The sequence below is a fragment of the Natator depressus genome, chromosome 5, assembly GCF_965152275.1.
Source record: "Natator depressus isolate rNatDep1 chromosome 5, rNatDep2.hap1, whole genome shotgun sequence".
NCBI lineage: Eukaryota > Metazoa > Chordata > Testudines > Cheloniidae > Natator > Natator depressus.
In genome coordinates, this window is record NC_134238.1 from 128,557,664 (window position 1) to 128,584,496 (window position 26,833).

Sequence of the window (26,833 nt, forward strand, 5' to 3'; positions counted from 1 at the left end):
GCTTACTCCCAACCATGGCAGAAACCAACGCACAAAGAAGTGAAAGCCTTTGGGCCGTTGAGAAAGGGGGTTTAAAGGAATACTTTGTCGGTCCCTCCATACCAGATTGCGGATTTTTTCCCGGGTCAGGTTCTGGTGTACTGTCACGGCGGGTACTATAGCCCCTAAGGTACATGTACCACACCATCCTGCTGGGAGAACCTTATAGGCTGTGTGATTGCATAACCAATACCAGCCAGACCCCTCGGGGACTGGCCACGGGGTTCTGGAGTAGGTAGAGGGGCCTCCCGCACCAGAACTGATTTGGGTGGTGTCCTTGCACCCCACAAAATTTTCTACAAAAACTGTATTTTTTATACCCTTACGTCGTGACACACATAAAGCATAATTACCCTGGGCCACCATATTAATAGACCATATTTGGATTGTAACATTCCAGTTAAATGTAGTGTTTGCCCATAGCTTAGCTTGGAGTGTTCGATTAAGGGGGATAGGTACCCCTACCAATGGGACCCCCTGACCTAAATATGTGGGGGTATGAATACAAATCCAACACTGTGTTCGATTTACACCCTGTTTGATAGCACGGGTTAAATTTAAGAAGCTATTGCCCTCCCATCCTTGTACTGGACTTGGGAATAGGGAGAGGACCCCCCAGGCAAACCATACCAATGTCGACATCCTCCCCTGTACCATACAAAAAACACTACCCCTAATGTAAGTCCAATAAACAGGAACACAAAAAGTCCTGGTGGGCTGTGAAGGTTCCAGTAGCTGGAAAGCTCAGTCCATGGGTTGGTTGTAGTGTTCATTTGTGAAGTGGCTCGTCTGCTGGCTCGCCAGGGTCAGGTGGGGGTTCTGTTGCCAACTTGACGTAGCTATGGTGAATCCAGGAACCTTTACCTGCAACTTTTAAAGCAGAATAAGTACATAACAGAACCTGGTACGGCCCCTCCCACCGGGGTTTCAGGGGGTCGGTGCGGGGGATCTTTTTTACCATTACCCAATCCCCTGGCTTAAAGGAATGAACCTGTAACCCTAAGGGTGTGGTTTGAAATAACTGAGCTTCAGACTGGTTGTCAGTCAGCTCCTTTTGCAGTCTAGCAACATATTTGGCCAAAGTTTCATTTTCATTTAAGAGGCTAGCATGTACAGGAACATAAGTTCCCGGGACTAAAGCTGGTCTCCCAAACAGCACCTCAAATGGGGACAGGCCTAGGGGCATGCGTGGCGTTCGTCTTATATGCCATAAAACTATAGGCAGGGCCTCTGGCCACTTAAGTCCGGTTTCCTTACAAAACTTTGCTACCATTGTCTTTATTGTTCGGTTTATGCGTTCCACCTGGCCTGCAGATTGGGGGTGGTACGGGGTGTGTAACTGTCGAATAATCCCCAAGCACCGGTACAGTTCCTCCAAAATCTTTGCAGTGAAGTGTGAGCCCGATCTGAATCAATGACTTCAGGGACACCAAACCTGGGTACAATGTTTTTTATTAAGAACTTGATTACAGATTTTGCATCTGCCTTTTTGGTTGGTATTGCTTCAGGCCATCCGGAAAGTTGGTCCACTATAACAAGGAGGTGGTGAAACCCTGAGCATTTAGGCATTTCTGCGTAGTCCATCTGCAAGCGCTGAAACGGGAAGTTTGCCCAGGGTCTCCCCCCTTTTGAGTTGGCATCGAGCTGAGTCTTAGCAGAGAAGGCCAGGCAAGTAGGGCAGGAGCCAAGAACTCGCTTTACTGCGGGATAAACATGCGGTGTCGCCCAGAACTTTAGTATGGCAGCCACCGTGCCCTGAATACCAGCGTGACCCAGGGAATGAAAATAATGAGCAGCTGCGAGTAGATAACGACGGGGGAGAATAGGTTTTTTCCCGATTTGCCAAACCTTATCGGAGCCCTTAGATCCTTTCCAGCGTTTCCAGTCGTGCAGCTCCTCCAAGGATACGTCAGCATACAGCAGTGTCCAGTCAGCAGGTGGGAAGGACACATCCAGGGGGAGGGAAGCCGAAACCAGAAGGGGCTGTAGAGCTGCAGTCTTTGCGGCTGAATCAGCTAATGCATTGCCCTGAGATACAACACTGTTAGACTGCCTGTGCGCATAACAATGAACCACCGCCACCTGACGAGGGGCCTGAATAGCTTCCAAAAGGGCAGAGATTAGAGGGCCATTAGCGATTTTTGTGCCTGAGGAGGTTAAAAATTCTCGTTGCTTCCAGAGCTGGCCTGTAGCATGACAAACCCCAAAAGCATACTTAGAGTCTGTATAAATGGTAACAGTTTTCCCTGAAGACAATAAACAAGCCCTGGTAAGCGCGTGTAACTCTGCACCCTGGGCGCTGAAGGAAGGTGGTAGGGGGGCAGCCTCGATAACGTCTGTCTGAGAGGTAACCGAATAGCCTGAGACCCGGTGGCCATCTAAATAGTACGAGGACCCATCTGTAAAAAGAAGTAAATCGGGCTCAACTAAAGGGGAGTCCGCTAAATCCAGGCGGGGCTTACCGTCCTGCGCGACGACATCCATGCATACATGGTGAGGGGTACCGTCCTCCGGGAGGGGTAGCATTGTGGCTGGATTGAGGACGTTACAGCGGCGTAAAGTAACGTTGTCAGCGGCCAACAGGATTAGTTCATATTTGTGAGCCCGCTGTGGAGACAATGCCTGTGTAGAATGCTGTTTTAAAAGAATTTCAACCTCATGAGGGACCCAGACAGTCAGAGGGTGCCCCAAAACAATCGGTCGTGACCGTTCAACCATGACAGCAGCAGCAGCAACAGACCGTACACAGGAGACAGAGCCCTGAATTACAGGGTCCAGTTGTACTGAGTAATAGGCTACGGGGCGTGGGCGACCCCCCAGGTATTGCAAAAGGACGCCGCTAGCCACTCCCTGCCGTTCGTGAGTAAAAAGAGAAAATGTTTTACCATAATCTGGGAATCCCAAGGCGGGCGCAGAGATCAGAGCCTTTTTGATGGATTTAAAAGCATTTTCCATTTCCGGGGTCCAGGAGACAGGATCGAGGGTCAGTGTTGTAGTGGCTTGAACTAACGGTTTTACCAATTCCCCGAAAGCCACGACCCAGGGTTGGCAGAACCCCGCAGCCCCCAGGAAAGCCCGTAACTGCCTTTTTGGTAGTCGGACGCGGGTAATCCTGGATTGCCCGCACCCTATCAGGGGATAGTAAACGCTCCCCAGGCCTAATTACAAAGCCCAAATAAATTACCTGATCTAGGCACAGCTGCAACTTGGATGGAGATGCACGATGACCCTTATTAGCTAATGCAGTAAGCAAAACAACAGAGTCAATTAAACATGCGTTATGATCTGAGGCAGCAATTAGCAAATCATCCACATACTGAACCAGGACAGACGAACTAGGCAAAACAATGTCTTTTAAATCCTCGGTGAGAATCCGGGAAAAAATAGTGGGGGATCCTGAGAACCCCTGGGGAAGATGCGTCCATGTTAGCTGCTGACCCTTCCAGGTAAATGCGAATAAATATTGAGAATCAGGGTGCAAAGGGATACTGAAAAATGCTGCACACAAATCTATGACAGTAAAGCAAGTGGCTGACTGAGGAATTAGCGTTAGAATAGTGCTCGGATCAGGGACAACTGGATGGGGGGCTATAACATAACCATTTATAGCCCGTAGATCCTGAACAAATCGATAGACTGGACGCCCGTCTGGTCCCGGTTTAGGCTTCCTTACTGGAAGAATGGGAGTATTACAGGGCGAACTGCAGGGGACTAAAACCCCCTGAGTCAAATAGCTATCAATAAGGAGTGAGATGCCTTCCTCCGCCTTCCTCGGCAAGGGGTATTGTTTTACGGACGGAGGCAGTCCGCCCCCTGTTTTCAGACTCACTGGAACTGCTGATTTAAGAAGACCCACATTAGTAGGATTTGTGCTCCACAAAGTGTGGGGAACACTGGACAATTCAGAGGGCACACCAGGAATAGGGGTAACCGATGCCATAAGAGAAGCAACCGCCGAATCCGGGACGGACATGCGGAGCCCCTCGGGGGCACAATATATGTGTGCCCCCAATTTGCCCAGCACATCCCGCCCGAGGAGGTTTGCGGGGCCCTCCGGCATTACAACAAACCTATGTGATAGCTTTAAAGAACCAAGCTCGATAGGGACAGGGTAGGATAAAGGAGCCGGACAAGGATTTCCTTCTATACCCTGCACCCAAACCCTGGTATTGGACAGAGAGCCTGGAACAAAAGTTAAAGTGGAGAGGGTGGCCCCAGTATCTACTAGAAAAGGCACAAGGTGTCCCCCAACTTTCAAATAAATTTGTGACTGTAATTCCAAGTCCCATTCCAACTCTCCCAAAGTCCCCAAAACCTCCGCCTCTAGTCACTGGGGGTTAACAAGGTTCTGGGGGGCGTTAGGGGGAAAAGAAGGATTAGCCTCTACCTGGCTTTTCCAAGGAGCCCCTCGGGGAATCAGGGGACACTCCCTTTTCCAGTGCCCTGGTTGTTTACAATAATTACAATTTCCTTCCCTCATTTTATTTTAACCTCCCCCTCCTCCTGTCCCCCGTCCATGCCCCCTTCCCCTCATCTCTCCGCGCCCTTGCCACTGCTAGTTTCCCGAAGGAGCCTGCAAGGCAGCAGCTAACATACTTACCTCCTCCTTTTTCTGTTTACGTTTTTCCCGTGCTTTTTCCTTATCCCTGACGTTAAACACAAAGGTGGCCAGGCAGACAACCTCCTGGAGGGGTTTTCCTGGCCAATCGGGCACATGCTTAGAAAAGTATTTTTTTATATCTGATGCTGCCTGATCAACATAAAAGGAGACCATCATAGGACGGTTTTCCTCTGCCTCAGGGTTTATACCGCCCCCGTATACACGAACTTGTTTGGACAACCGGGCCAAAAAGGCGGAGGGGTGCTCAGTAAGCTCTTGCTGGCATTCACGAATTTTAGACCAGTTAGCCATTTTACTACCAGCTTTACGTACAGCTTTTAAAAGGCCGTCTTTACCCGCCTTTAAAAGGCCCATTTGAGTGGGCACATTAGGATTCCAATTTGGATCAGTCAGGGGCCAAGAAGCCCGGGTACTATCCTCCCCTGCCCAGCGCCTATTAGCATCCAAAATAGAATATTTCTCGTCGGGGTAAAAAGTGTGTCCAGGATTACCTGGACATCTCCCCATGTAGGATTAAATGCGGTAAATACAGACCGAATGGTTTGCAGAACCTTCTCTGGATCGTCACGCAGGCGAGGCATCTGCTGTTGCCATGTTACTAAATCGCCTGGGCCAAAAGGGCGGTGAACATAGGGGAAAGCAAACCATTTACTCCCGTCCGTACCATGAGTAACAAGGGGTTGCTGAATGAGGGGAGCTTGCAGAGTAACCGGTGGGTCAATGGTGGGCCCGCACGGGCAGGGGGGTGGCGAGCAAGGAGATGATAGGCATAAGTCAGAAAGCCGAGGGTAAGCCGGGGGAGGGGCAGAAGCAGGCCGGGGAGGAGAAGAGACAGGCATAGCACAGAGTGGGGCTGAAGACCCCTGAGATAGATAGGAAAAGGAGGAGGAAAGAGGACGTCCTTTCACACGCGCATAAGCCCAGTTGTCCCATACATACCAATAATCCATCTGGGCTGGAGCTTTGTCCTCCAGCCTCCTTCTAAGCGCCGTTAATGTATCCCCAGCAAAAGACCCATCCGGTGGCCATTCAACAGAGGTCTGAGTTGTTAGTACTGGCCACTCAACCTTACACAAAATAGCAGCTTTTTTCTTACCTAACCCATGGGTGCCAGAAATATTTCCCCAATTCTCAAGAATTTCAGCCAAAGGGGTCCCCTTACTTACACTCTGCCCAGAACCCATAATGGGCTACCAAAAGAACACAAAATGTGCCACCTTATCGCCTAAGCAACGGCTCACACCCCCCCCCCCCTCCTCGGAGTTCTCAAAGGTGAACTCACCCTGTGCCGGCTGGAGCTGTCCGAGAGGAGGAGTGTAGTCTCGCTTGTTGGGGCGAGCCAAGAGTCCCTTCGTGGTCACCAAAACTGTTACGAATTACACCTGGTAGGACACGCACACAAGTGCTACGAATTACACCTGATAGGACACGCACACCAATGCTGCGAATTATACCTGATAGGTCACGCACAGTTCGAATCTAGGCTGAGGCACAGAAATAAAGTCCACAACTGCAGAGTTCCCAAAAGACACTAAGTTTATTACACTCGAGCGTGGTGCCCCCCTGCTAGCCAGGAGGGGACCCTGACTGCAAATTATACAAAGGTTATATACTTTTTAGCAAAGCATGTTGCCCTCGTGCATCGGAAACCTTAGCCAATAAACAAACCCTTGTCTTATTTACCACCTATCCCTGCTTGGTGCATTCCTTGTGCTATACCAGTATGTTAATTACACAGCATGGTCCTAAAGCCATGCATCAGTAACTTTTATTATCCGGATGGGAGGCCACACATCAAGGCCAAGAGACAGGGAGTTAGAGACTGACAAAAACCAGATACTGCAAATCAAGGCAGGCTGGAGACAAGGAGGAGGATTTTCACATGGATTCAGTATCTAAGGATTACTCCTCCTGGTGTATGATGTGCTGGCATTTAAACAATGGTGGGTCCCAAACCAAAATGGAGTCACATGTGCTAACTTTTCCTTAACAACTACAACGGGTCCTACTGAAAGGTGAACTGTCAGGCTGGAGGGAGGTTACCAGTGGAGTTCCTCAGGGATCGGTTTTGGGACCAATCTTATTTAATCTTTTTATTACTGACCTTGGCACAAAAAGTGGGAGTGTGCTAATAAAGTTTGCAGATGATACAAAGCTGGGAGGTATTGCCAATTTAGAGAAGGACAGGGATATCCTACAGAGGATCTGGATGACTTGTAAACTGGAGTAATAGTAATAGGATGAAATTTAATAGTGAGAAGTGTAAGGTCATGCATTTAGAGATTAATAACAAGAATTTTAGTTATAAGCTGGGGACGCATCAATTAGAAGTAAAGGAGGAGGAGGAGGACCTTGGAGTATTGGTTGATCATAGGATGACTATGAGCCGCCAATGTGATATGGCCGTGAAAAAAGCTAATACAGTCTTGGGATGCATCAGGAGAGGTATTTCCAGTAGGGATAAGGAGGTTTTAGTACCTTTATACAAGGCACTGGTGAGACCTCACCTGGAATACTGGGCGCAGTTCTGATCTCCCATGTTTAAGAAGCATGAATTCAAACCGGAACAGGTACAGAGAAGGGCTACTAGGATGATCCCAGGAATGGAAAACTTGTCTTATGAAAGGAGACTCAGGGAGCTTGGCTTGTTTAGCCTAACTAAAAGAAGGTTGAGGGTAGATATGATTGATCTCTATAAATATATCAGAGGGATAAATATCGGAGAGGCAGAGGAATTATTTAAGCTCAGTACTAATGTGGACATAAGAACAAATGGCTATAAACTGGTTATTGGGAAGTTTAGACTTGAAATTAGACGAAGGTTTCTAACCATCAGAGGAGTGAAGTTTTGGAATAGCCTTCCAAGGGAAGCAGTGGGGGCAAAAGATCTATCTGGCTTTAAGACTAAACTCGATAAGTTTATGGAGGAGATGGTATGATGGGATAACATGGTTTTGGTAATTAAATATTCATGGTAAATAGGCCCAATGGCCTGTGATGGGATATTAGATGGGGTGGGATCTGAGTTACCCAGGAAAGAATTTTCTGTAGTATCTGGCTGGTGAATCTTGCCCATATGCTCAGGATTTAGCTGATCGCCATATTTGGGGTCGGGAAGGAATTTTCCTCCAGGGCAGATTGGAAGAGGCCGTGGAGGTTTTTCGCCTTCCTCTGTAGCATGGGGCATGGGTCACTTGCTGGAGGATTCTCTGCTCCTTGAAGTCTTTAAACCATGATTTGAGGACTTCAGTAGCTCAGACATAGGTGAGAGGTTTTCGCAGGAGTGGTGGGTGAAATTCTATGGCCTGCGTTGTTCAGGAGGTCAGACTAGATGATCATAATGGTCCCTTCTGACCTAAATATCTATGAATCTACAGTAGATTCAATGCAAAGTTTTCTCATCACGTTAGCAGTGGTCTTACGGACCAAACTCTCTAGGTCAGGACCCCTCCCCCTGCACTTGCTGCTTCCTTTGTCCGTTCAGGTGCAGTGAATATGATGGGCAGAGGAAGAGAGAGGGGTGGCTTGGGGTGTTTGTCCCTCCTTTTTCTAGTTTCAGTTTCCCACTTGAAAAACATTTCCAGCTGGGCACCAGGCAACAAAGAATCTATGTGGAAGGAAATTCCCTGCTGGTTTTCTCACTTGTTTGAACTTCCTTTGTCTTTCCTTCCTGCCTAAGGACTTGTTTACTGCTTAAATGTAAATTATGCTGTGCACACATTCCTTTGTTTAGGACAAACCTGTTTGCCAACTTCTGTCTGGGCAGGGCTGTGGGGTTTGGAACATGTGTAATAACACTATACAGGTTGATCTTATAACTTCACATACAATGTTGGCACCCAGATTTTACGAGGACAATACTGACCAGTAAATTATGAGTTTTCAAATGATACCTCACAAGGCTTACCTTGCACAAAGACTATTACACTAGTGTGTAGGGTGTGAATACAGGAGTATATTCTATCACAATAATACAATATCTTTCCTCAATTTACAGCACATTATTTGTGACTAAAGATTGAATTTGGGGGAGATTTTTAACTAAATCTATTACTTTATTTGCACTAAAATAATGAATGGTCAGGAGAATATAAATCGGGAATGTCTTTACTCCCTGTCTCATAATACAAAAACACTGAAATTCCAAGATGGGGACATTCAAAACCAGTAAAAGGATTCTTTCTTTACATAGTGTGTAATTAGACAGTGGAACTCATTGCCACAGGAGTGCATTGAACCCAAGAATTTAACAAGTTACAAAAAGCAGTTGGACCTTTATATGGATAATGAACATATCCATTATAATTAATGATAAAGTTGTGGAACAGATATTAAACCTCGTGCTTCAGGGCTCTTAAGCCAATCTCTAGTTTTCAGGAACAGAAACACTCACAAACCAATTAAATTAGATGCTAAGTGACAACGTGCTCACTCCTGGTTGTCGCAGTGCATTGTCCATCAGCAAACCTGAGGGGAAAAGCACATCTCCAGTTCTGGGGAATGTCCTCTCTAAAGCTATAGTTCTAAATTCTGCACTGGTGCTGCTGTAAAAGTAGAGTAACACTACTGCTGTCAATGGACTTACTGTGGCTTTACAGTAGGGTAACTGTAGACCTGAATCTGCCCCCCCAACCCCACCCCAAAGCCTTGTTTCCCATGATTTGGCTTTCAGGAAAACGCTACATTTCCCACAATGCCTTGTGCTCCAGCCTCAAACCCCTTTCTGCCCCCACCCCAGCTCCATCAAGTACAAGCCACCACCACAAAAGAAGCCTAGCTCAGGGTGTGCCTCACCCCAAGCGGAAGAAACCTGCAGTGAAAGGAATCCCTGCAAACAGGTGAGTCCCACAAGACTAACACACATGATAAATATTATTATTGATACAGCAGAGTACGTGTGTAATGGATGAATGGTAGCAAGCACGTCTCTGCCCCAGAAAGCTCTAAAGCTACTCACAGCATTTAAAATCTGGCTACAAAGAGGCTTTACAATGACAAGCTGCCTATAATAAATATGAATTATGTTCCAGCAAGATTATTTTTAAAGAGCTAAATTTCTCCCAGTTAAAAGCATTTTCCTCGTGTTTTCCTACGTTTAATTTTTTGAAAAGTGTTTGTTGACAAGCTCGGGCTAATATTTTTCATCAAAACAGTTTTTAAAAATGTTTTCCCCCCCCACACAAAAAGGTATTGCACACGCATGAGAGTTTGAAAATACTCCGTGCCTTTGCCTAATGACAAGTTTCAGAGTAGCAGCCGTGTTCGGGCCTAATCACATCAGCCACACTGTCAGAGGCTTGTTCACCTGCACATCCACCAATGCGATATATGCCATCATGTGCCAGCAATGTCCCTCTGCTATGTACATTGGCCAAACTGGACAGTCTCTATGCAAAAGAATAAATGGACACAAATCAGATATCAAGAATTATAACATTCAAAAACCAGTCGGAGAACACTTCAATCTCTTTGGTCACTCGATTACAGACCTAAAAGTGGCAATTCTTCAACAAAAAGACTTCAAAAACAGACTCCAATGAGAGACTGCTGAATTGGAATTAATTTGCAAACTGGATACAATTAACTGAGGCTTGAATAAAGACTGGGAGTGGATGGGTCATTACACAAAGTAAAACTATTTCCCCATGTTTATTCCCCCCCTCCCACCCCGCACTGTTCCTCACACGTTCTTGTCAACTGCTGGAAATGGCCCACCTTGATTATCACTACAAAAGGTTCTTCCCCCCAACCTCCCCCCCGGCTCTCCTGCTGGTAATAACTCACCTTGCCTGATCACTCTGGTTACAGTGTGTATGGTAACACCCATTGTTTCATCTTCTCTGTGTATATAAATCTCCCCACTGTATTTTCCACTGGATGCATCCGATGAAGTGAGCTGTAGCTCACGAAAGCTTATGCTCAAATAAATTGGTTAGTCTCTAAGGTGCCACAAGTCCTCCTTTTCTTTTTTTGAAAATACTCCGTTGACAGTTACTGCCAAGCTGGAGGCACTTCTGTAAGTAGCTGTGTGCTGTGAGCATTAGCAATAGTGTGTGTGAGGTCGTTATAGCAACAGGTTGTGTCATGTGATGACCTCAGAACTGGCCTAGAGCAACATCCGAATCGCAGCTCGGAAACAGCTGCATCTGCTGCAGGTTAGTTTTGAAGGAGCAAGGCTGGGATGAGAGGCTCTGTGAGGCTGAAGGCACCAGAAGGGTACGCCGTGCTGACAATCCTAGCCTCCCTCTGGCTGTGGCTACCCAGGGCTGAGGTAAGAATACTGTGCTTTGTATTAGTACTGTTGCATTGCTGTCGTGTAGCTATTGGCCCAGGTTAGACACAACACTACACTTCCATTTTGTAATCAGGAAGAGGTGTGTGAGGAGATAAATCCCATGGACCAGAGGGACACAGAGTGGCTGCCGGTAGGTGGGGGAGGGATTCAGTTCTCCTACTCGTAACCTAAGACTAAGAGCTACCCAACAGTAGCTGAAGTTGATGCGCTGCTTCTGTGGCCCTCCCCACTCCTTCCAGCTCAGAAAACTACGGACTGCGAAGGAGACTTGAACCTGGGTGTCTCATGATGCGATGCAGTGCAGCACCATTCCCATTAGTCAGTGGGCTGGCTCAGGGCGCTGTATTTGTGAGACTACCATCCAACGTGTTTCAGGTGCAAATTAGCACTTACACGAAGGTGGAAATGTGCCCTTAAGTCTTTCTATTGTCTGTCACTCTCCCAGACTTTGGCCTGTTCATCTGACTCACCCATTAGCCCAGAGGCATAAATGCAGCTCACCCGGAATTCATTTGGGAAGTGTTCGTTGCTTGATTCATAATCATACTGGCAACAGGGTTTCACAATGAGGCCTAAACGGTGATGAAGTTGCTTGGGACTTTCAGGGCCTGGCTCCAATACACATGCATTCCAGAAGTCACACCAATGGCACTAGAGGTTCATGAATGGAGTTGTCATAAGTACCCCACTCATGAACTCCGTGCCAGAACTAAAGTAGTATCGGCAACAATAACCGATTGCCAGTACGCAGATGACTGTGCTGTAGTTGCACACTCAAGGGAAGATCTTCAAACAGCCCTTAATTGTTTCTCTGAAGCTTACAAAAGCCCAGGGCTAACTCTGAACATCAGTAAAACACAAGTTCTCCACCAGCCAGTCCCCAGTCAATCATCAGACCCAGCAAGGAAGAACTATATTGACAAAGAAGAACTGGAAAATGCAGAATACTTTGCCTATCTTGGCAACCATCTCTCACAGAGGGCAGACATAGATGTTGAGATTCAGCACAGAATTTGCTGTGCCAGTCTTGCCTTTGGCAGACTGTCTCACTGGGTGTTCAACAATCACAACATGAGAACACACACTAGACTTTTAGTTTACAAAGCGGTGGTAATCCCAACTCTCCTCTATGGCTTTGAGACTTGGGTGACCTACAGAAAACACCTGAAAAACCTGGAACGCCAGCACCAGCACTTTCTTCGGAAGATCGTCAACATAAAGTGGGAGGATAACCGCACTAATGTCAGTGTCCTCACAGAGGCCCTGATTATCCAGCACCAGCTGAGGTGGAGCGGGCATTGTGTGCGCATGCCTGATGTACACTTACCACAACAACTGCTGTATGCCCAACTCACCAAAGGAGAAAGGAAAAGAGGAGGCCAAAAGAAACACTTTAAAGACACCCTCAGATAAACATCAAGAGATGTGGCATCAGGGTTGGACTAGATGACCTCCTGAGGTCTCTTCCAACCCTAATCTTCTATGATCCTATGACACCGCACACTGGGAAACAGCAGCCTGGGATAGGGATAACTGGTGAAGACTTGTCAGAGGGAATGTCCACTGATGAGGAAAATTGCCTTGCCCTGGTCTCAGAAAAATGCCGGAAAAGAAAGGAACGACAACAGTCATACAGCAATCACGGCCCAACCCTGTCTTCTCCTGCAATGTGTGTTAATGAGTCTGTGGCTCAAGAATCGGACTCTTCAGTCACCATAGGACCCATGAAAAATAAAACCCGATAAAACCATCCTCAGCTTCGAGGGATTGTTGACAATGACAGTAAATACTGCAGCCTATTCTGTTCCTCCTGACATTGTCAGCACCTGAGAACGTCACCTCAGTGCTAAATTCACTGTCCAGCCCTTTCCTGGACAGTACAAAATAGAGCTCTTTGAGCGTGGGCCCGTATGAGAATTCCACTGAGGAGTACACATGTGCTCCATGCAGACTGAAGTCTAATTATGGGTGAGAAACCTTCTTCAGCAAAGATCGTTCACCCAAGAAGTCAAGGGAAGCCAGCACCTTGTACTTCTGTGGAAGGTGCTGACTGAGGGAAAGTCAGCCAGGCTGGGAAGAAGAAGAACTGGTGAGAAAAACCATCTTGAACAAAGCCAGTATCTTGCTAGATTTACTTTTAGAAGCATATTTTGTTTTACTTATAGCTATTTCCTTTATTCCTTGTACTTGAACTCACCTTTAATCCTGCATCTATTTTGTTTGTTTCATTTTTACCACAAACCAACTCTGTGCTGTGTTTAAAGGGCAGGGTGTATTTGCCCCCAGTTAAGTTAGGCTGTGATGTGTTTTTGTGGCTTTAAAAGGAACAAACAAAACGTATTATTTCTCTGAACTATCCTAGAGAGAGCTGGAAGATGGTTTTAAGGAAATTCGGGACTGGGGGTGTGCTGGGGTCATCCTGCATGCAGTAACCCAGGCTGGCGGAAGCCAGAGTGGGGCTGTAGACAGGCTGGTGAAGTCAGAGCTGCTGGCCCAGCATACAGACACTTAGGGTGTAACCTGCATGCTGGCAGGCAGGTTGGGAGCTACAGCAGCAAGGCGTTGTGAGGCACCCCAGGTTGCAGGGAAGATGGTGACAGAGTCCCTCTCTGGTCTGGATTGCATATGAAAGGCCAGAATGCCGCTCCTAGAAATGTGCCATCCCAAGCACCTGCTTGTTTTGCTGGTGCCTAGAGCCAGCCCTGTGCATGGAACATCTGTATGGTTAAATGAAGAGCTTGTAGGTCATGCTGTTGACCACGGTCTTGGGCAATTAGGTCCGAGTCCAATTGAAGCAAAATTGGGGGCTTCACTGACAGAGCTAGGAGACTGGAGAACCAGTGTTGGCGGGCCCATGCTGGGGCTATAAGTATGACTCTATCCTGTTTCCACCTGATGGTCAGCAATACTCTGTGTGAATAAGTCAGATTGCTGGGAAAGCATAGAGGAGCCTGACCAATCAGGAAAGCAAGACTGCATCCGTCAGGGTGCCTGGGCTGCAACCTGGTAGGGGACAGAATTGCTGACATTTTCTGTTGGTTCTTGTGGCAAATAGGTCAATCAGTGGAGACCCCCCCCCCACCCTTGGATGATGAGTCTGGCCACATCTGAGCAAAAAGACCACTTGTGGTGATTCATAAATTATCTGCTGAGGTGGTCTGCAAGATCATTCTGCATCCCCAGAAGATGAGATGCTTTGAGGGCTACCAAGTTGGCAATGCAGAACTCCCGAAGTTGAGTTGTCATTTGGCAGAGGTGGGAAGATTGGGCTCCTTCCTGCCTGTTGAAGTAAAACATTGCCACTGTATTGTGAGAACTAAACAGGCTTTTCCCCTGCACCTGCAGAAGAAAAACCTGACAAGCTAGCCTTATAGCTTTCAGTTCTCTGACATTTATACATAAAGACAGGTCTCCTGAAGACCATCATCCCTGAGTCTGCAGAGCACCGAGTTGGGCCCCCCAGCTGAGAGCAGATGCATCCATCACTAATGTGAGGGTCAGTTGAGGACAGTCAACGGGGACACCCCCACACACATTGTCTGGAGGGAGGTAAGGACCTGAGAGGGCATCCTCATTACCAAGTTGAGATGACGGCTCAGTGCATAAACTGAGGCTAGCCAACTCTGAAGACTTTTGAAGCATAGTTTGGCATATTTGGACCACGTTATGTGCACAAGACCATATGCCCCAGGAGCCTCAAACAGTTTTGTGATGGGGTGAGACTTGAGATCTGTAACAATGGCATGAACTGTCTGAAACCTCAAGTCTGGAAGGAAAACTCTCTCTTGAGATCTGTCCAACACTACCCCTATGAACTGGCAGACCAGTCTCCAGGATAAAGGGAGGGGAAAACAGAAGCTAGGGTGACCATGGAAAACTGACTAAGTGCTTGTTGAGAAGACGCAATCCCAAGAGTGGGCTGAGACCTGCCCCCGCCCTTCACTTTCAGGATTGGGAATAAAAACACCATCCCTCTGAGACCTTGTGGAACCTTCTCTACAGCACCCATCCGAAGGAGAGATTGAACCTCCTCGAGGAGGAGCTTCTCATGAGATGGTCCCTGAAGAGGGATGGGGAGGGTGGGAAGGAGGATTAGAGGCTGTAGCCTGGTTCCACAGTGCTGAAGACCCGTTGGTCTGAAGTAATTCCAGACCAAACACTGCAGAAGTGGGAGAGACAGTTTGCAAAAATAGGTGAAACAGGATCTGGAAGCGTGGAGACCGGCATAACAACCTCGACTGAGCCGTCAAGATGTCTGCTTAGCGTTACTTGCCACTGAGTGTCTAGAAGGGCCAGGAGCTAATGCAGAAGTTGAAGGAGGGGCAGACATATTCCTAAAAACCCCTGCTCTTCTTTCCAGACAGGTCCTGACGAGGAGCTGTAGCCTTATACTGGGATACAAGCCCAAAGACTTCAAAGTTTGCCCCCTGAGTCCTTTAGGCCATGGAGCTTCGTATCTGACCTCTGAGAACAGCGAAGCACCTTTGAAGGGTAAATCCAGAATAGATTGCTGGACTTCATGGGGTAAACCAGAAGAATGAGGCCAAGAGCACCTTCCCATAGAGACTGCATATGCGTCTGCAGCGGCTAACCCTGCCTGCGCCTGAAGTCCGCACCGCTAACCTGTCCTCAGTCACTAGTGAGGAGAACTTCTACCTAGCATTCTTGGGCAGCAGATCCTTAACTTTCCCCATAGAAACCCACCAGTTAAAACCATAGCACTCCAACAAGGCCTGTTGGTTGGCAATTCTAAGTTGTGGCCTTCCAGTCAACTAAACGTTTCTACCAAATAAATCCAGCTTCTTTGCACCTTTGGATTTGCAGGGTGGTAGCTTGACACCCCCTAGTATTCATTCCCTCTCATTAGCCTCCGCAAACACTAGTGACTCTGGACGAGGACAGGAGTACAGGTAGCCAAACCCCTGTGAGGGCTCATAATATTTTCACTTTGCAAGCTTTGATGTGGGAGGCCACAATGATGGGGTCTGCCAAAGGGACATTATAGGCTCAAAATCGCCTCATTGATTGGCAGACCCTGTCTAGATGGATCTGCTGTAGATAAAATATTAATAAGGTGAGGAGAGGGCTCCCTCGCCTCCACAAACCTGAATGCCCAGGTCCAAAGCCACCCTCTTTAGTAGCTCTTGCTATACCTTATAGCCGTCAGCTGGGGATGAGGTTACCCCAGAAGACACCGCCTTACCCGGAGAGGATGAGGATGAAAACTCAGGATGTCTCTTCTGCAACCTGTTCCTCAGGCTGCTATGCAGGCTCTTCGGGAGTCATAGCCAGTGGCTCGGGACCGGGCCCAGTACCGGCCACAGGAGCAGGTTTGACTCAGTGCTACCTTTCACCTCATCTAGGTGAGGCCACTGAGTCAGAAGGATGTGGGGATGACCTGGCAGTTAGGGGAATCCACAGGGGCTCCAAAAAGGCCACTGATAAAGGATCAGGCCCCAAGGGCCTCCTGGCCCCATTCCCACAGCAAGCCCTGAGGCAGAGGCCTGAGGGTACCCAGGGTGGTAGGGTCTAGGGCGGGACGAGTCTTGCTCTGAGGCTGGGAGATGTATGATCCCACCTCAGAGACCGAAGAAGAGGCCTCTCCTTCCACCTACCATGGAGGGGCCGATCCTGTTGGTGCCAGAGACTGGTGCCAAGACCCTAACTGCCGAAGAAACGCCATCGTTGCTAGCTTCCCCCCAGCCCCCAAGGGTACTGATGAGTAGGTGGACTTGTAAGAGTGGTGCAGATCAGGGTGCTGCTCCAAAAGAGTCAGTGCTGGGCAATCTGAGGGCACCAGGAGAGCTATTAACTGTATTGCTGGAGACATGGGTACCAACAGGCTGAGGAGGTCTCTCACCACAGGAAGGCACCGAGACAGTCTCCTATTGTCTCGTTGGCACCGAGACAGTCTCCTATTGCCGCGGTGCTGCTGCAGCTGAGGTTGCCGTTTCTGGCTCTGGACTCGACAGAGGCTGCAGCAGCACCGGAGTCAACGCTGCCGCGAGTGCCACAAACTTGGAGAAGGCGCCATGCCTCAAACTGGAACACGCACTACCCGGCTCCTTTCCTCCTTGCTTAGCCAGCTTGGGGGGGGGGGTGGAGCGCTTCCCAGGCTTGGTGCCCCTTTGGCAGCCTCAGGCCTCTTCTGGGGCACAGGCGAAGGAGACGCGGGCCGGGACTCCTACAGTCTTGGCAGGGAGCTTCTGACTGAAGCTGCAGCATGTGGTATTGACTCAGACTGGGCTGTTGCCTAGGGTGGGCGTCAGCCTAGCTTCCCTGGCCGCCTTTGTTCTCGGCATAGAGTCCTAACAAACTTGGCACCAGTCCTTTAAGTGTGTCTTGCCCAGGCCTCACTTAAGACAAGAGTCATGCAGTTGCTGACAGGCCCGTGTTTTGTGCCAGACGCAGAAGACTTGAAGCCCAGTGACTGGGGCAGACCCTGGCACAAGCTCCCCAAATGGGGAACAGAGAAACAGATTTTGTTTTTTAAACTAGAAACTTCTTAATTAGGAGACACAAAACTATCTACACAAAGGCTGAGACGTACTGCCAAAGTCATGCCAATGACCAGCCTGGGTGGGAAGAAAGACTCGGGGCCGGTGGGCGCACAAGGGCAGCTTTGTCCTTTATACCTGCAGAGTCATGCCACAGTGGAGGGTGTGTGAGCCACCTGGATGGGTGCTGCTGAGGCAAGAAGTTTTGGATGGCTGAGCAATGGGGCACATGGACAGCGAGAGTGGAATGCACGTGTGCCATCACAGGCAGAAGAAAGGAAATCCAGAAAGGAGAACTGGTGTGGCTCTGCGATGTGACAAAGCGTTGGGGAAAAAACAACTCCCAGACTTACTTCTTTTTGGTGGGATCTTATCTGGTGATTATGAAACTAAACAACTTATACTTGCTGCTACAAAAAGTAAGCGCTCACCCCATTGTCATGCATCAAGAACTGGTGGACAGACTCATGGAAAGAAAGAGGCGGGCAGCCACTGAGGATGCTCAACAGCTATTCCAGAGGGATGCAGCAGAAGAGGATTGGGAGGTCCCTCAGCAGGGACTTGTGTTTCATCATGGGAGACCAGTTGTAGAGGAGGCATTGCCGGGATGTTCTTGGGACCTCAACACACTGCTGTCTTCATCAGACAGTCTGTCCACAACACAGAAGTTTGACCTTAAGGACACAATTTCTGTGCTCTGATAATCTGGATCCAACTATGAGTAAGGGGTTCATGACTGACTATAGGACTTGGGCAGGCAGATGCACAAAGAAACTAAGTAGGTGGCAGACTGCGTGGGTTCCTAGGAGTTAGTTTTAAATGCTGATTTAATTAGAAGGGGGAAAGTTGTAATGATTCAGGTAACAAGCACCTCCACCAATAGATGGTGCTATATCCTTCTCTCAGTGTTGTGTTGGGGGTTAACAGAACCTTCAGTCCTGCCTGTGTGTACTGGAGTTGATACTTACAGTGTCCCAATAAACAAATCTCTGTAATTCTATGAATGACTATTCCAGCATCTTGTAAATTTAAAGTCCTTTTGAAATTTACAAGCCCCTCCTGTCTTCTCTCTGGGCTTCCTCCCTTCACTGTTTCTGAGTCTACAACCCATATCTCCCATGCTACAACCGTAGCGTGACAGGACACACACACATTTGCCCTTCTCAATAAACCCTTAGAAAAGTTACTGCTCAGGCACAACTCAGAAAGTGGTAGGACTGAGATAGGAATTATGGTCTTGATGCAGGAATCGCTGAGTTGATTAGTTCCCAAGAGCAGGAGCATGAACTTTGGGTTGGTTTATGACCCAGCCATGTGATTCCAAGAAGGACCAAACCCCATCCAAAGTCAGCACTGTTTCCTCCATTTACTCAATTGCTGAGATATGTAGAAATAAACTGGTCCTTTCTCTGTAGGGCCTGAGACACCATGCTTTGACAAAAGCAACAGGAACAATGGCTAGACCAAAAGGCAATGCTTTGACTTGCCAATAAGGGTCCAGAGAAAAGTAGTGAAGAAACTTCCTGGGTGTGGATCAGATATATAGTAATATTCGTTACAATAGCTGGGAACTAAGTCAGAAACTCCTGTAGGATGACTATGAGCAAAACCGCCTTTCAGAAAGAAAGTCCTCAGGGAAATGAGTTAACATGTATTAGGTCATGTTAGGATTATTGGTGTTTTCCTGAGCTGGTCATTTGGGGTAGGAACTTAGTCTACCCTTTCATGGCCTACCCCTTGTTTTAATGGGCCGCTTAGAGCAGGGAAGTGATGAAAGCCCTGCCAGGAGGATAAAGAGAAGTTGATAGAATAGCCAGCACCTGGTCTGAAGTTATGCAAGATCGTGCTTGTGTGGCAGCCTGAAGTTTGGTCCCTGTGAAGGTTGATACAAACTTCCATCCTTTCAGCCAGCTTTAGTTCTTAGGCTGTAATATTTGCAGTATTAATGGAGGGAATAGTGACAGGGGAGGTGATGTCACAAAGAGAAGCCACTGCTAAAGTCAGGAAGGGGACTAAAAGGTCACCCCTGCTGTCCTCAATGTACAAAAGCCATGGCTAAATAAACCCCAGGAAATACACTCGCCATTTTAGGCAAGGAGCTTCTCCCTTCCAGGCAGTCCCTCAGCTCCTGCTAAAATGTCATTGTTTTAAGGGTTAATACAACTGTATAGGACCAGAAAGTCAATTTAATGATGGCCAAGATTAAATGATTTTCATTATGGTGTATTTCTGAGAACAAACAGATGAAAAAGCCTGATTGAAGCTAGTCGTTAGTTTCAAACATAGTTGGATTCACATTTGTATTAAGGAAAAAGCATCCACCAGGAACACTTGTTCCTGGTCCTCTGTGAACAAGAGTTTGTATGTCCCTTTGTCTCCTGTATATAATGTAAAACATGCCTAGAGGTAAAGCCCTCCTGCTCCCACCCCCCACCGTGATCACTTGCGTATCTTACTGATCACCAACAATGTTTTACACACTTCAGTCAGCCTCGCTTTTAACTCCATACACACAGGACTCAGGCCTTACAGAATAGAGGGCTCATGCAAGGACCCGTGCCTGTTCACTTCCACAAAAGGGCAATGGAGCCAGACCTCCACCCCCGTATGCACTGCACCGATATTCTGCTCTGACCTTAACAGAGAGAAGAGGCTACTGCGTGGAGGCTAGTCATTCTGCCAGCTCACCATTCTGGCCCTAAGGTAACTGCCTCTATACCCCTCCTCTTGCAGATGCCCACAAGCCACCCAACTATTAGGGTTTTTTGCCCGAAAGTGGGAATTTACTTTACACATACAAGCTGCCCACTGACTTCCATGGGACACCTCATCTACAAATTGAATGTTCAACTTTAGGTGACCCAGCTCCTCCCACTACCTGGAGAGATTCCGTAAGGTGAGAGTGCTGAGATGTCTGTCTTCTTCTCCTACCTCACCCCTTTCCCTCAGAAAACCTTCAAGGGCTGTTTTCATTCCACCCAGTGGCATCTTTAACATAATGCACTGATTTAATGGATATTTTTGAAATATCCCAGAATACAAAACTCTGGAAAGCTTTTAGTTTCAATGAGAACATCATTTTTTTATGAATGCAACTGTTATAACTGTTTTTAACCTGGCTACTGCCGCCTCCTCCTCCTCCTCCCCCCCCCCCCCCCCGGCTACCACTCCTACAAAATCACCATTTATGGAAAAAAATATTTAAACTAGTATTTATAGGATATTCTTCATCCATCTTACAAGTACTCTTTAGGCAAGATTTTTTTAAGCTTCATTAGGAAACAGTGTGTTTGCTTAAGTTACATATATCTAAAAAATCTGAAATAGCTGGGATATTGAAGGGTTTAAATATACTACAACATTCAATGTTAAATATAAGCCAGCAGGTATTCAGACTTTCATATGAAACAGACACTTGTGGCACCAGCCCTTGCAGGAAGTACAGTATGTAGAAGTGGAATGAAGTTTGCAGCTCATGTAACATAAGTGTCCTCACCAAACTAGCCTTATACAGGTTTTAAATAATATTCAGTATTCATTAAGAAATGCCTATTTGGTTTTATACACTGGCTTTTCTGTTAAGTGAAGCAAAATTACATCCCTAAGAATTTCGCTTGTACATGCACTGTGGAAACAATTGCACAATTTTGTTTTACATAAGTTGTGTTGCTTAGTTGAACTGACCTTGTAGACAGTTTGCAGCTAATTTTTCGGTCCAGTCCAAAGAGGATGGAGCTGGGCTGTTCTCAGTGGTGGCAGATGACAGAACAAGGAGCAATGGTCTCAAGCTGCAGTGTGGGAGGTCTAGGTTGGATATTAGGAAACAATATTTCACTAGGAGGGTGGTGAAGTACTGGAATGGGTTACCTAGGGAGGTGGTGGAATCTCCATCCTTAGAGGCTTTTAAGGCCCAGCTTGACAAAGCCCTAGCTGGGATGATTTAGTTGGGGTTGGACTAGATGACCTCCTGAGGTCTCTTCCAACTCTAATCTTCTATGAAATCTTAGAGTCAAACTGTCAGGATAATGCACCAACACCAAAGAAAATCAACTGAACAACAGTCTTGAAAATGCTTTATTGAACGGTGTGTCTTATTGTAATGTGCAGAAGATGTGTTTGAAAAGACTACAGCTTGAAAATTGGTTCTGAAAATCCTCAACAATCAATAAAAAAAATCCCTCCCGGGGGTAACTCCTAGTATAACCAGAAGACTGGTGTAAAATTTCCCTTAAAACATTTTCTGTTGCAGAGACTAAACAAAAACAAAAGTTGTACTGTGCTGGCTGGAAATACTTGGAATCTGAGGATTAAGAAAATGAGAATGAAACTGAAACTTCAAACTGTGGGGTAGTTTTTTTTGTTATTTTAGATTAGTATACACGTCACAGTTCTGTTGAGAACACCAGCTGGTGTTCAAGTCTGTAATTTTATTCTAAAATGCTTGTAATGCTGCAGGAATGGAAGATACAGAGCAAGAGAAAGCGGGCGAGGTTAGAGAACTGGAAAGAGACATGATTATAGTATAAGCCTATTTTAAATTTATCAGAAGCTGTGTGCACTTTTGTCTTTATAGTCTAACTTTACATTCCAAAAAAACCAAACCCCTGCTGTCTTTGCATTGGGGCTATTATGAAAGTCTATGCACAAAAAACACTGTACATTTTTTTTACATATAGGATTAATAGTATAGGCATGTAGGTGGCATGATTCGATTAAAAGGCTCTTTACTTTTTTTTTAATGCCAGAAAAATAATCAAAGAGAAATAATAAATAAAAGGTGCTAAAGTTAGCATTAAGAATTCAGTTGTAATATATTGACAAAGTCTGGGAAGTCAAATCCTCAAGCTCTCCTGATACTGACAAGTCTCTGCAAACTATGAAGCAAATACATAAATAACTCAGAAATATGATTGAGACTGTGAAGGCTTTTAAAACTAAGACAACATAATCCAGGTTAACTTTTTTTTTTCCTTTAAGACAGTGAATAAATGAATCATCTACACCTGAATAAAACATGTTTAACAGTTGAAAAATTTTAACAACCACAAAAAGGAAAAACTTTAAACAAAGATGAACAAGATTTGATTTTAGGGCACACAAAAGCCCTTTGCAGTAGATTCCAGCAGTGGCATTACTGTTGTGTCTCCTACAGATGCATAAAAGAGAAGCTGAACTCCACATGGACGCGATGACTAATATGGCAACATAATAGTCACATATAGCAAAATGCCAAACCCTGGAAACCACAATATATCCCACTGCAGAGCTTGCTTTATGTGCTGGAAGCACATAGGAAATAGGTGATTCAGTCACATATTATTCAAAAGCTACTTCATGGCTACAAACTGCTAGTGAACACAAACCTTTTTGTCATGTAACCTTTGAATAATGGGAGAAGCTTTGGGTTTTTATAGTTTTACTCCTTGTATTTAATTTTTTAAATGACAAGGTCACTAAAACTCATGCACGCTGCAAAAAACCTCATGCAGTAGTTAAGGTAAACCATCCAAGCAGTTTTTATTCATTAATATTCATAAATACACACAGCAGCTTCATTAGAGATTTTTCATTTTTTCCTCTTCAGTTTGAACGTGGAGTATTAGGAGAGCCTTTTGCATGTCAAGGTACAGAACACAGAGGTTTCTCCTCTGCACTGCAACCTACATTTACCTGCTAGAAGTAAAAATTAGTTAAGTGGAAATGATTATCATATATATCTTTTCTCTCTTCCTTTTGAATGTACACAATGTAACAAGAGTGACAGACCTGAAATTACAATCACCAAAACAAACCCAAGATAGTAGTTGTCCACTTTCATTGGCAAATACAGCACAGAGGACATTGTCTGCGAAGTGGGATGTCATCAAAGAGGAGGTGGAGGAGGCTCGTTTCCTTTATTACTCTCTTTTAAATTTAGGTTTTCTAAAGCAACATCTAAAGGCATAATATCTACACAGCCCATAGCACCAAAATCGGCAATTTCCCCCCTCTCATCCTCATCTGAGGAGGAACTTTCTTCCCGCATCAAAGTGGACAGTAGAAGCTCTTGAACAAATAGGCTACGGTCTGCCCGTTCGCTTTCCATTGACTGACGCTCCGCTTCTGACATCTTAGGATCATTCAACCTGCACAACAGTGAAGGGAGAGACAAGACAGACAGTTGATAAAAGCCCACTGGGCTGAAGCCATTACACTGGAAGAATGCTGTCATCTGCTGGACTGACACACACTGGAAGGTGTTTGTGACCACAACTTGGGAACCAGTATGTGTATTGCTATCCTGCGCTTTGGAGGCGGACAGATCTGACAATGACTGATATACCTGATCCAACTAAAATAGACATTTCAAAAACCTTCTGTTTCAAGTCACAACAGTCTGCACAGATTGGATTGATAAAATGGAGAAATTAAATTCTGAATGCAAACAACATGAAAACTTGCACTACTAAATGTAAAATATTCTATTCTACACACTCTCTGAAAGTCTGTAACTGAAAAGTCTGTAAATACCAGCCCCTGGATTATTTCTAAAAGATTTTAATTTATGTCACATACATTTGATCTCTGGAGGTCAGATTTTTGGTCATTTAGGTAAAACTCAGCATGACAGCAATAAATTATTTGATATAAACTTCAAGTTTCTGCCATAGTTTTCCAGCAGACAGAAGCTGAGGAAATGCTGTAGAGGAGAATGTATCAACTTGAAGCCAAAAGATGAAAAAAGTAACAGGAACTTTAAAATCCAGAAGGCCTGCATATTACAATGCCTCGAGCATCCCAAGAGAGCTGGAATCACACAAAGATGATGGGCCTTTTTTACAGAACCACCCCGGAGTTTAATGTTTTCTAAAGCAGTAGTATTTATTAATGACATCTTTGTTTACTACATTTTTCTTCTATTCTCGCCTAAAATGTAAAAAAATATCTAATGTACATAAAAAAACCCGGTTACCTACCTTTCATAACGGCTGCTCTTTGAGATGTGTTGCTCATGTCCATTCCATTCTAGCTGTGCATGCGCCCACGTGCGCGGTCAGAGATTTTTGCCTTAGCGGCATCCCTAGGGTTGGCTGTGGCACCCCCTTGAGTGCCGCACTCATGCTGCGGTATATCCAGAGCCACTGACCCTATGCGCTCTCAGTTCCTTCTTACCAACAACTCCAACAGAGCGGCAGGGGAGCCGGTAATGGAATGGACACGAGCAACACATCTAGAAGAACAACAGTTACAAAAGACAGGTAACCGTTTTTATTCCAAGTGCTTGCTCATGTCAATTCCATTCTAGGAGACTCACAAGCAGTATCCCTGGTCACAGCTCGGAATTCACAAAGCCAGCATTGTCTTGGGCTTGCTGGGTGAGCGCACAACGAGACGTAAACATGTGGACAGACGACCAGGTAGCGGCCCCGGAGATATCCTGAATCGGCACCTGGGCCAGGAAGGCTGCTGACGAAGCCTGCGCCCTAGTCGAGTGGGCATGCACGGTCGCCGGTGGAGGCACCTTTGCAGGTCATAGCAGTAACGGATGCAGGCTGTGATCCAAGACGAAATCCTCCATGCAGACACTGGGTGACCTTTCATCCTTTCTGCCACCGCAATGAACAACTGTGCTGACTTACGAAATGGCTTGGTCATAGAATCATAGAATATCAGGGTTGGAAGGGACCCCAGAAGGTCATCTAGTCCAACCCCCTGCTCGAAGCAGGACCAATTCCCAGTTAAATCATCCCAGCCAGGGCTTTGTCAAGCCTGACCTTAAAAACCTCTAAGGAAGGAGATTCTACCACCTCCCGAGGTAACGCATTCCAGTGTTTCACCACCCTCTTAGTGAAAAAGTTTTTCCTAATATCCAATCTAAACCTCCCCCATTGCAACTTGAGACCATTACTCCTCGTTCTGTCATCTGCTACCATTGAGAACAGTCTAGAGCCATCCTCTTTGGAACCCCCTTTCAGGTAGTTGAAAGCAGCTATCAAATCCCCCCTCATTCTTCTCTTCCGCAGACTAAACAATCCCAGCTCCCTCAGCCTCTCTTCATAAGTCATGTGCTCTAGACCCCTAATCATTTTTGTTGCCCTTCGCTGGACTCTCTCCAATTTATCCACATCCTTCTTGTAGTGTGGGGCCCAAAACTGGACACAGTACTCCAGATGAGGCCTCACCAGTGTCGAATAGAGGGGAACGATCACATCCCTCGATCTGCTCGCTATGCCCCTACTTATACATCCCAAAATGCCATTGGCCTTCTTGGCAACAAGGGCACACTGTTGACTCATATCCAGCTTCTTGTCCACTGTCACCCCTAGGTCCTTTTCCGCAGAACTGCTGCCTAGCCATTCGGTCCCTAGTCTGTAGCGGTGCATTGGATTCTTCCATCCTAAGTGCAGGACCCTGCACTTATCCTTATTGAACCTCATCAGATTTCTTTTGGCCCAATCCTCCAATTTGTCTAGGTCCTTCTGTATCCTATCCCTCCCCTCCAGCGTATCTACCACTCCTCCCAGTTTAGTATCATCTGCAAATTTGCTGAGAGTGCAATCCACACCATCCTCCAGATCATTTATGAAGATATTGAACAAAACCGGCCCCAGGACCGACCCCTGGGGCACTCCACTTGACACCGGCTGCCAACTAGACATGGAGCCATTGATCACTACCCGTTGAGCCCGACAATCTAGCCAGCTTTCTACCCACCTTATAGTGCATTCATCTAGCCCATACTTCCTTAACTTGCTGACAAGAATACTGTGGGAGACCGTGTCAAAAGCTTTGCTAAAGTCAAGAAACAATACATCCACTGCTTTCCCTTCATCCACAGAACCAGTAATCTCATCATAAAAGGCGATTAGATTAGTCAGGCATGACCTTCCCTTGGTGAATCCATGCTGACTGTTCCTGATCACTTTCCTCTCATGCAAGTGCTTCAGGATTGATTCTTTGAGGACCTGCTCCATGATTTTTCCAGGGACTGAGGTGAGGCTGACCGGCCTGTAGTTCCCAGGATCCTCCTTCTTCCCTTTTTTAAAGATTGGCACTACATTAGCCTTTTTCCAGTCATCCGGGACTTCCCCCGTTCGCCACGAGTTTTCAAAGATAATGGCCAAGGGCTCTGCAATCACAGCCGCCAATTCCTTCAGCACTCTCGGATGTAACTCGTCCGGCCCCATGGACTTGTGCACGTCCAGCTTTTCTAAATAGTCCCTAACCACCTCTATCTCCACAGAGGGCTGGCCATCTTTTCCCCATTCTGTGATGCCCAGCGCAGCAGTCTGGGAGTTGACCTTGTTAGTGAAAACAGAGGCAAAAAAAGCATTGAGTACATTAGCTTTTTCCACATCCTCTGTCACTAGGTTGCCTCCCTCATTCAGTAAGGGGCCCACA

At 46.5% G+C, this 26,833-nt stretch overlaps 1 protein-coding gene across 1 annotated transcript in view; it reads right to left on the reverse strand.

Moving 5' to 3' along the window:
- Nucleotides 1-21,516: 21,516 nt before the first annotated feature.
- KCMF1 (potassium channel modulatory factor 1) overlaps nucleotides 21,517-26,833 on the reverse strand; it is a 62,881-nt gene continuing 57,564 nt past the window's right edge. Inside the window, exon 7 of the mRNA XM_074952152.1 lies at nucleotides 21,517-23,577. Within this exon, the coding sequence (XP_074808253.1) occupies nucleotides 23,316-23,577 (262 nt within the window). The 3' untranslated portion in view covers nucleotides 21,517-23,315. The remainder of the gene's footprint in view (nucleotides 23,578-26,833) is intronic.